The sequence below is a fragment of the Pongo pygmaeus genome, chromosome 14 (assembly GCF_028885625.2).
Source record: "Pongo pygmaeus isolate AG05252 chromosome 14, NHGRI_mPonPyg2-v2.0_pri, whole genome shotgun sequence".
NCBI classification, from domain to species: Eukaryota; Metazoa; Chordata; class Mammalia; order Primates; family Hominidae; genus Pongo; species Pongo pygmaeus.
The window spans coordinates 37,283,645-37,294,143 of record NC_072387.2 but is presented as its reverse complement, the minus strand read 5'-3'; the positions used below and the strand labels follow the sequence as shown (position 1 = coordinate 37,294,143).

Below are 10,499 nucleotides of genomic sequence, written 5' to 3'. Positions count from 1 at the left end.
AGCAAGTAAATCTCTGGGGAGGGGATATAGCTGCTGTGGTCACAGTAATGCCTCCCACACCATTCACCTCCCAGTCCAGCAAGCCAGAGACAAAAGTAACTGAGTGGAAATGATCCATATAAATATGACTTTGCATTTCTGTACCTGCTATCAAATCCAGGGTGGATTTAATGTGGACCTAAAACTAATCTCCATTAAAAGGAGTGAAGATAAACAGTAAGGAGGAGAAGAGCTGTGCTGATAGGATGCTCATGACCAGTGTTTGCTGACAAAAGATAACTGGGTGAATATTGAAGACATAAGTACAATAAGATGCGCACAGACTCTTCCCCTTCCCCCTCATATGAGATATACAAAATGTTAATTATTGGGGCTATGGAGGCCTCAGTAAACTGTAGAGATGATCTTGAGTAAAGACTTGTATTACAGAAGTGCCAGTTGTCTCTTACATCACAAGTCCCAACAGAGATGCTCATTAATAATAGCTGATGGGAAGTGACCATCTACTGCATATCAGGCATGGGCTCTGCTAAGTGATTTGCACACATTTTCTTATGTGATTGTACAGTCGCCTGGGATAGGTACTACTTTGGTCTTCTATTTAACCAGTTTAGGAAAGTGAGGCTTAGAGGGTTAAGCAACTTGCTGAAGGCCATACAGCTGGCAAGATTTCCACCAGATAACAAAAGATGCTCACCTGCAGAGAGGGAAATAGGATAAGATACATGATAAGGCTGGGCATGGTGGTTCATGCCTGTAATCCCAGCACTTTGGGAGGCCAAGGCAGGAGGATCACTTGAGCCCAGAAGTTCAAGACCAGCCTGGGCAACAATGGCAAAACCTCACCTCTACTAAAAATGCTGACAGCTATGGGTGACAGGATTAGGCATGTACAAGATCATGGGACATGGGGAGCTTTTTTCTCCCCAAACGGGGAAACTTGAGAGCTGATGGGACTGCTGGAGAAGATCCCTTCACGACCGACAAGCGGCCACCTGAACTTTTCAGTGTCGCTGCAATGGGTGGGTCTTTCTCTGGCCTCCCTGAGCTGCTCGCCTTCCCCACCTCACCACAGGTAATGCTTTCTCTCTCTTTCTCTCCTTTCCCTTTCCTATCTTTTCTGTTACTCAGGGCGACTGTCTTGCCCAGAGACCACATGGTGAAACTCCTAGTAGGAGGTCCCTGAAACAAACGAAAAAAACTAGATGAAGTTTCCCTCTCTTCTTATTTTATGTCCTTGGGAGCTTGACCTGGTGCACTCGTGGTTAAGTCATAACCTTCGTTCAGATTTATTGGTTTCACCTGGGAGTTAACCTTTGGTAAATTTTAAAAATCAGAAATATTGGCAGTTTGGCATGGTTAAAATTGGGTAATAAGAGATCTAAAAAAATTTTTTTTTCTTTAAAGAGCGCAATGGTTAAAAGTCAACTTAATTAAAAGTGGATCGAGCCCTCTCAAAATCTAAGGTTCTGTTCTGTTCTGCACTGCATTAACTGATGGTTTTGACTTTTGGGGGTATCAGAAATTACATCACATTATGAGAGAGCTTTGGTGTCTAATAACTATGTAGGAAATATAGTTTTGGGGATAGCTAATGGCAGTTATGGGGGGATACTCGGCTCTTTGCATGTTTGGATCAGAGAAGCATGCTCTTGGTCACCTGGAAGGTATGGAGATGTCTCCACCCTCCCACCCCCCACTGAGAGATAAGACTCCCATGGGGGATGGGCTAATCACAGAACGGGCTGATTGGCTTTGGGTTGCTTTGCAATGAAATGCACGGTCAATTCATGGCATTGTTGTTCTGTAGCATTTCTCTTTGAGGGATCCAGGATTCAGTATTAAAATGGAACCCTTAATTTTGGGGATCTGTTTTCACATTCCAGTTGTGCCTGCTAATTAGACCATAGAAACTGCATGCTTTCCTGGCCCTGTTCCTCCAAGGGTTGCACCCTGAAGCCAGTAATCCAATTAAGAAACTGGCAAATGAAAAATCTTACAAGCACTGGATCTGCTGTCTGTGTATTTATGTGTGTTGTGTGTGTAGTATGAAAGAGCTTTGATTAATTGGTTTAAAAATAATAAGTGCTTAAATCAAATATTTTGTTAGAAAAGTAATAAGTGTAATGCCTTTTAGTTCATGTGACTTAAGTAATCTTTGGGAAATAAGAACAGTTTTACATGCAGAGTGTATAAGGGAAGCGAAATGTGTTTTTGGTAAAAGATTATAACACGCCATGGGAATGTGGATTTTTTTTCTTTTGCCTAGATTAAAGGGTTAAAGAATTGTTTTAAGTTAGATAAGATAAAGCTGAAGGTTTGAGCACATTGTGGAAGGTTTGTGAAAAATTAATCTTGTAAAAGAAATTCTGTGTGTGAACATACAGGCTAAAGTTAAAGGGGTATTATTCAGCTTTTCCATAAATTGAACATTGGAATAAAAGCACAATGGGTTTTTCATAGAGAACTGATCTCTTTCACAAAAATTTGTAAAGGGGTACAAAAGGTTTATGGTCTTACCTTATGGTCAAACGGATTAAGATTGGATAGATTTGTCTATAAGGTTTTATTAAGAACTGGTTTTGAAATCAATAGCACACTAATGCAAGGATGAGATTTGGCTTTCTCTCTTGAACAAGATTTTCATGTAATATAAAACAAAAAGAAAGATTTTTGTTTGCCTTTTGAATAAACTGTAGAAAAAAGAAGGGAAAGAAAAGAGACATAAAACTTGAAAGCTGTCTTCCCTTTATTAATGACTAAAATTTTTTGCCTTTGAAAAAATTTTAAGTTATCGTTTTGGCTAAATGAATGACTTATGGTAACCTGAAATTCTACTTTAAAATATAAAGCATTTAAACATTTGAGATTTGACAAACTTTCCAAAATCAAATTATAAATTATGTCTTTGGGGGATCTGGCAAGATGGCCGAATAGGAACAGCTCTGGTCTGCAGCTCCCAGCAAGACCAACACAGAAGGCGGGTGATTTCTGCATTTCCAACTGAGGTACCCAGTTCATCTCATTGGGACTGGTTAGGCAGTGGGTGCAGCCCACAGAGGGCGAGCAGAAGCAGGGTGGGGCATTGCCTCACCCAGAAAGTGCAAGAATGGGGGCCTCCCTTTCCCAGCCAGGGGAAGTTGTGAGGGACTGTGCTATCCAGCCAGATACTATGCTTCTCCCATGGTTTTTGCAATCTGCAAACCAGGAGATTCCCTTGTGTGCCTATACCACCAGGGCCCTGAGTTTCAAGCACAAAACTGGGCAGCTGTTCAGGCAGACACCGAGCTAGCTGCAGGAGTTTTCTTTTTCGTACCCCAGTGGTGCCTGGAACCCCAGCAAGACAGAACCATTCACTCCCCTGGAAAGGGGGCTGAAGCCAGGGAGCCAACTGGTCTCGTTTGGCAGGCCCCACTCCCACAGAGCCCAGCAAGCTAAGAACCACTGGCTTGAAATTCTTGCTGCCAGAAAAGTAGTCTGAAGTCAACCTGAGACAACTGAGCATGGTGGGGAGAGGGGCGTCCACAATTACTGAGACTTGAGTAGGTGGTTTTCCCTTCACAGTGTTAAGGACTGGGTGGAACTCAACACAGCACAGCAAAGCAGCTGTGGCCAGACTGCCTCTCTAGATTCCTCTTCACTGGGAAGGGCATCTCTGAAGGAAAGGCAGCAGCCCCAGTCAGGGGCTTATAGATAAAACTCCCTTCTCCCTGGGACAGAGTACCTGGGGGAAGGGGTGGCTGTGGGCGCAACTTCACCGGACTTAAACATTTCTGCCTGCTGGCTCTGAAGAGAGCAGTGGATTCTGACAAAGAGGGTTCTCCCAGCACAGCGCTCGAGCTCTGCTAAGGGACAGACTGCCTCCTTAAGTGGGTCCCTGACCCCTGTGCCTCCTGACTGGGAGAGACCTCCCAACACGGGTCAACAGACACCTCATACAGGAGAGCTCAGGCTTGCATCTGGCAGGTGCTTCTGGGACAAAGCTTCCAGGGGAAGAAGCAGGCAGCAATCTTTGCTGTTCTGCAGCCTCCGCTGGTGATACCCAGGCAAATAGGTTCTGGAGTGGACCTCTAGCAAACTCCAGCAGACCTGCAGCAGAGGGGTCTGACTGTTAGAAGGAAAACTAACAAACAGAAAGCAATAACATCAACATCAACAAAAAGGACCTCCACACACAGAAAACCCATCCAAAGGTCATCAGCCTCAAAGACCAAAGGTAGATAAATCCACGAAGATGAGGAAAAAACAGTGCAAAAATGCTGAAAATTTCAAAAACCAGAATGCCTCTTCTCCTCCAAATGATTGCAACTCCTCTCCAGCAAGGGCACAAAACTGGACAGAGAATGAATTTGATGAATTGATGGAAGTAGGCTTCAGAAAGTGGGTAATAACAAACTCATCTGAGCTAAAGGAGCATGTTCGGACCCAACGCAAGGAAGCTAAGAATCTTGAAAAAAGATTAGATGAACCAAAATAACCAGTTTAGAGAAGAACATAAATGACCTGATGGAGCTGCAGAACAGAACATGAGAACTTCGTGAAGCATACACAAATATCAACAGCCGAATCAAGTGGAAAAAAGGATATTGGATTGAAGATCAGCTTGATGAAATAAAGCATGAAGACAAGATTAGAGAAAAAATTGCAAAGGAACGAACAAAGCCTCCAAGAAATAATGGGACTATGTAAAAAGATCAAATTTATGTTTGATTGGTGTACCTGAAAGTGACAGGGAGAATGGAACCAAGCTGGAAAACACTCTTCAGGATATTATCCAGGAGAACTTCCCCAACCTAGCAAGACAGGCCAAGATTCAAATACAGGGAATACAGAGAACACCACAAAGATATTCCTCAAGAAGAGCAACCCCAAGACATATAATCATCAGATTCACCAAGGTTGAAATGAAGGAAAAAATATTAAGGGCAGCCAGAGAGAAAGGTCAGGTTACCCACAAAGGGAAGCCCATCAGACTAACAGCAGATCTCTCTGCAAAAACCCTACAAGCCAGAAGAGAGTGGGGACCAATATCCAACATTCTTAAAGGAAAGAATTTTCAACCCAGAATTTCATATCCAGCCAAATTAAGCTTCATAAGCGAAGGAGAAATAAAATCCTTTACAGACAAGCAAATGCTAAGAGATTTTATCACCACCAGGCCTGCCTTACAAGAGCTCCTGAAGGAAGCACTAAACATGGAAAGAAAACCTAGAGGAGATGGATAAATTCCTGGAAATATACAACCTTTCTAGATTAAACCAGGAAGAAATTAAAACTCTGAATAGACCAGTATTAAGCAGCAAGATTGAAATGGTAATTAAAAAAGAAAATGCCAACAAGAAAAAGTCCAGGACCAGACGAGTTCACAGTTGAATTCTGTGAGACATTCAAAGAAGAATTGTACCAATCTATTGACACTATTTCAAAAAAATAGAGAAAGAGGCAATCCTCCCTACATCATTCTATGAAGCCAGTATCACCCTAATACTAAAACCAGAAAGGCGCATCACAGAAAAAGAAAATTACAGACCAATATCCTTGATGAACATGGTTGCAAAAATCCTCAACAAACTACTAACTAATGGAATCTAACAGCATACAAAAAAGATAATCTACCATGGTCAAGTAGGTTTCATACTAGGGATGCAAGTCATATGCAAATCAATAAATGTGATACACCACATAAACAGGATTAAAAACAAAAATAACATGATCATCTCAATAGACACAGAAAAAGCATTTGACAAAATCCAGCATCCCTCAGCAAAATCAGCATACAAAGGACATACTTTAAGATAATAAAAGCCATCTATGACAGTCCCACAGCCAACATTATACTGAATGGGGAAAAGCTGAAAGCATTCCCTCTGAGAACTGGAACAAGTCAAAGATGCCCACTTTCACCACTTCTATTCAACGTAGTACTGGAAGTCCTAGCCAGAGCAATTAGACAAGAGAAAGAAATAAAGGTCATCCAAATCAGTAAAGAGGAAGTCAAACTGTCGCTGTTCACCAATGATATAATGGTATACCTAGAAAACCTTAAAGCCTCATCCTAAAAGCTCCTAGAACTGATAAATGAATTCAGCAAACTGCCAAATGAATTCAGGATACAAACTCAATATACACAAATCAGTAGCACTACTATACACCAACAGCAACCAAGCTGAGAATCAAATCAGGAACTCAAGCTCTTTTACAATAGCTGCAAAACAAACAAAGAACACTTAGGAGTATATTACACCTAACCAAGGAAGTGAAAGACCCCTACAAAGAAAACTGCAAAATATTGCCCAAAAAAATCACAGATGACACAAACAAATGGAAACACATGCCATGATCATGGATGGGTAGAATCAATATTGCAAAAATGACCACACTGCTAAAAGCAATCTACAAATTCAATGCAATTCCCATCAAAATACCAACATCATTCTTCACAGAACTAGAAAAAACAATTCTAAAATTCATATAGAACCAAAAAAGAGTTCTCATAGCCAAAGCAAGCCTAAGCAAAAGAACACATCTGGAGGCATCACATTACCTGACTTCAAACTATATTATAAGGCTATAGTCACCAAAACAGCATGGTACTTGTATGAAAATAGGCTCCTAGACCGATGAAACAGAATAGAGAACCCAGAAATAAAGCCATATACCTACAGCAAACTGATCTTCAACAACGCAAACAAAAACATAAAGTGGAGAAAGGACACCCTATTCAACAAATGGTGCTGGGATAATTGGCAAGCCACATGCAGAAGAATGAAACAGGATCCTCATCTCTCACCTTATATAAAAATCAACTCAAGATGGATCAAAGACTTAAATCTAAGACCTGAAACCACAAAAACTCTAGAAGATAACATCAGAAAAACCCTTCTAGACACTGGCTTAGGCAAGGATTTTATGACCACGAACCCAAAAGCAAATGCAATAAAACCAGAGATAAATAGCTAGGATTTAATTAAACTAAAAGCTTCTGCACAGTAAAAGCAATAATCAGCAGATAAACAGACAACCCACAGAGTGGGAGAAAAGCTTCACAAACTATCCATCTGACAAAGGAATAATATCCAGAATCTATGAGGAACTCAAACAAATTAGCAAGAAAAAAAACAAATAATCCCATTCAAAAAGTGGGCTAAAGACATAAATAGACAATTTGTAATTCTCAAATATACAAATAGCCAACAAACATAAGAAAAAATGCTCATCATCACTAATCATCAGGGAGATGCAAATAAAAACCATAATGCGATACCACATTACTCCTGCAAGAATGGCCATAATAAAAAAAAATAGATGTTGGTGTGGGTGTGGTGAAAAGGAAACACTGGTATACTGCTGGTGGGAATGTAAACTAGTACAAACCACTATGGAAAACAGTGTGGAGACTCCTTAAAGAACTAAAAGTAGAACTACCATTTGATCCAGCAATACCATTACTGGGTATCCACCCAGAGGAAAAAAAGTCATTATACGAAAAAGATACTTGCACACACACGTTTATAGCAGCAGAAATAGTAATTGCAAAACTATGGCATCAGCCCAAATGCCCATCAATTTACGAGTGGATAAAGAAAATTTGGTACAAACTTACTATGGAATACTAATTGGCCTTAAAAATGAATGAAATAATGTCATTCGCAGCAACCTGGTTGAAGTTGGAGACGGTTATTCTAAGTGAAGTAACTCAGAAATGGAAAACTAAACATCGTATGTTCTCACTCATAAGTGGGAGCTAAGCCATGAGGATGCAAAGGCATAAGAATGATTCAATGCACTTTGGGGACCTGGGGGAATGGGTGGGAGGTGAGTGAGGGATGAAAGACTACACATTGGGTGTAGTGTACACTGCTTGGTTAAAGGGTGCACCAAAACCTCAGAAATCACAACTAAATAACTTATATGTGTAACCAAACATCACCTTTTCCCCAAAAGACTACTGAAATAATTCTTAAAAATAAATTAAGCAAAAGGAGAGAAATGACATTAATGTTCAGAGATAGACAATCTATTCGTGGATATACGAAGGCTGGATATTATAGGAAATCCATATAAAATCAACATTGCCAGTCCTAAAACAAAACCTGATGACTCTCCATTTTCTTAAGAGCAAAATTGCAAAAAGTGACATTAACATCCATCCTAGAAGAATGAAACACACATCACCTTTACTGATATGAGTAAATGATTTGTTTTTCCTTGAAAGAGTATCCAAGTGTATTGTGTTCATTTTTACACCGATCAAAGAGGGCACCCTTCTGTCAACAGGCATCTGCAGCTTTCAGGACCTGGCAGAAATTCTATCTTCCACCTTTAAAGGTCAGGCAAAAAGTAGAGGCAGCTGCTAGGCCCCTCTGCCCAGAGCCAAGTGACTGGGACCATCAGTGGGAAGGACGGAGGCCTGAGCTTTCCTGGTCCCCCAGATCGTCTGGGTGCTGCCCTCCCGCGCTGCAGCTGCGCCCTGTGACGTCCCCGATTCCGCGAGGTGCCGTCCTGGCCCGTGCGGGACCCTATGGCCAGAGGGTGCCCAGCGCGCGATGTTTTGCGCGCTTTCTAGCGTCCTGAGGCCAACGGTCACCAAGCTCAGCACACTTGGCCCCGGCGGCAGACTTCGGAAACTTCTGGAAGCCGAATTTCTAACGGAAGGCCCCGACCATTGCACTGCTGTCATGGGCAACTACCTGAGCTGGTTCCTGGGCTGGCCCCGGGCCAGGGTGCTGCCCCGAGCCCAGAAGCACAGGTCCCTGCCGTCCAGGCCGGTCCTCCGCTCCCAGGTCCAGGACTGCTGCAAAGTCGTCTACATCCATGGGAAGCGCCAGGTCCACACCCGGCCCCTCCCCACCGCTCCTCCCGATTGGGACTATGCCCGCATCCGGAGAGAGATGGTCCCAGAGGCCTGGAGGCGCTTTCCCAACAGGCCACCGCTCCTAAGCCTCACTGGGCCAGACTTTTCTGAGGCTCATCTGGCCTACACGAAGAGGCGGCTTTGGAAGGCCCGGCACCCCCGGCCCATCTGCAGCCTGGTGACTGTGAAAATCTCCCCGCCGGAGCACAGAGGGGAGCCTGTACAAGCGTCACCTCCCGCCGAGGCCCCAGATCCCTGTGCCAGGGAGACAGTGCTGAAGGCCCTCAGCCAGTGCGACAAGGGAAAAAGGAAATTCGACGAGCCACTCTGGTTTGAGGTCTCAGACACCAAGCAGAGACCGTCACCAAGGCTATCTGCCTTCAAGCCCATCAGGAGACATGGAGAGGTCCCCGCCTTTGTGCTCAGGCCTGGGCCGCTCAGAAGAAGCCTCCACTCTCCAGCAGCAGTGTCTTCCAGGAGAAGCAGCCTTCCCTCAGCCTGCGGCCTGCCCTACTGCAGGAAGTACCCCGGCCACAGCCCAGTCGCAGAGCCACCGCGGGAGCTCTAGGAGTAGGTGCAGCAATGTCTCGGTGTCTTGGACCTTCCTACACACCAAGGAGCCGCCCAGGGGAGACCACGAACCTCTGAGCACACCCAGCCTGCAGCCGGGCTCAGAGTCAGGGACCTGCCACTTTCTCCTGAGCCTCCAGACTGCTTCATCCTATTGACCCTTGTTTTACCCCCACAGGAGCCACCGACCCCACCAGGGCACTTCCCACTGCCTCAGCTGACTGCTCTGCCAGCTCCAGCCCCGCCTCTCCTTAGCCTGCGGAGCCCACGCTGAAGAGACTGTGTTGCTCTCAAAACCCTTAACCTTTCCCCTGCCCGCCCACTTCTGCTTTCTCCCTGGGAACTTCTGCTTTCTCTCTGGCAGGCATATCCTCCACTTTCATAGTTTGCATAAATATTTGTTCTTCTTTTAAATAATAGTGTCTTTATTATTTAAAAAAAAATAGAAATGAGTTGCATATCCTTAAGCAAGAAAAGAGAAAAATTCAAGGCACACCTCACACTATATACAAAAACTAACACAAGGAGATCATAAACTTAAATGTAAAACCTAGAAATTTATGTCTTTTAGAAAAAAAGAAAGGAAAACTTTCTGTGACTTTGGGTTATGCAAATATTTTTTAGAAAACAGAGTCTATAAAAGAAAAAATATGAATTGGACATGGTTAAAATTAAGAACATAACCTCTTCAAAATGTACTGTTAGAAGAATGTGAAACAAGCCCTAGACTGTGGGGGAAATTGCCTATCATTTAGCTCACAAAAGAATTAAGAAAGAAAAGGTAGAGTGGCTGGCAAGATGGCTGAATAGGAACAGCTCCAGTCTGAGCTCCCAGTGATATCAACACAGAAGGCAGGTGATTTCTGCATTTCCAACTGAGGTACCCGCTCATCTCATTGGGACTGGTTAGGTAGTGAGTGCACACTATGGAGGGCGAGATGAAGCAGGGTAGGGCATCACCTCACTCGGGAAGAGTAGGGGTCAGGGAACACCCTCCCATAGCCAAGGGAAGCCCTGAGGGACTGTGCCATGGGGGACAATGCATTCCGGCCCAGATACTACACTTTTCCCAACC

General features: G+C 43.5%; 1 protein-coding gene across 1 annotated transcript; it reads left to right on the top strand.

Annotated features, from left to right (window-relative positions):
- Nucleotides 1-907: 907 nt before the first annotated feature.
- Nucleotides 908-9,835, top strand: LOC129011301 (POM121-like protein 12). The gene is made up of 3 exons (XM_054446158.1): nucleotides 908-1,075; nucleotides 8,433-9,424; nucleotides 9,603-9,835. Exons 1-2 carry the CDS (start codon nucleotides 908-910, stop codon nucleotides 9,420-9,422), a joined length of 1,158 nt encoding a protein of 385 aa, XP_054302133.1. The 3' UTR covers nucleotides 9,423-9,424; nucleotides 9,603-9,835.
- The last annotated feature ends 664 nt before the right edge of the window (nucleotides 9,836-10,499 follow it).

What these genes read in the sequence shown, in the direction of transcription:
- LOC129011301 (XM_054446158.1), top strand. Translation starts at nt 908, where the DNA reads ATGGGGAGCTTTTTTCTCCCCAAACGGGGAAACTTGAGAGCTGATGGG. An exon ending in CCTTCCCCACCTCACCACAG is followed by an intron (nt 1,076 to 8,432) that starts GTAATGCTTTCT and finishes CTGGTCCCCCAG; the next exon opens with ATCGTCTGGGTGCTGCCCTC.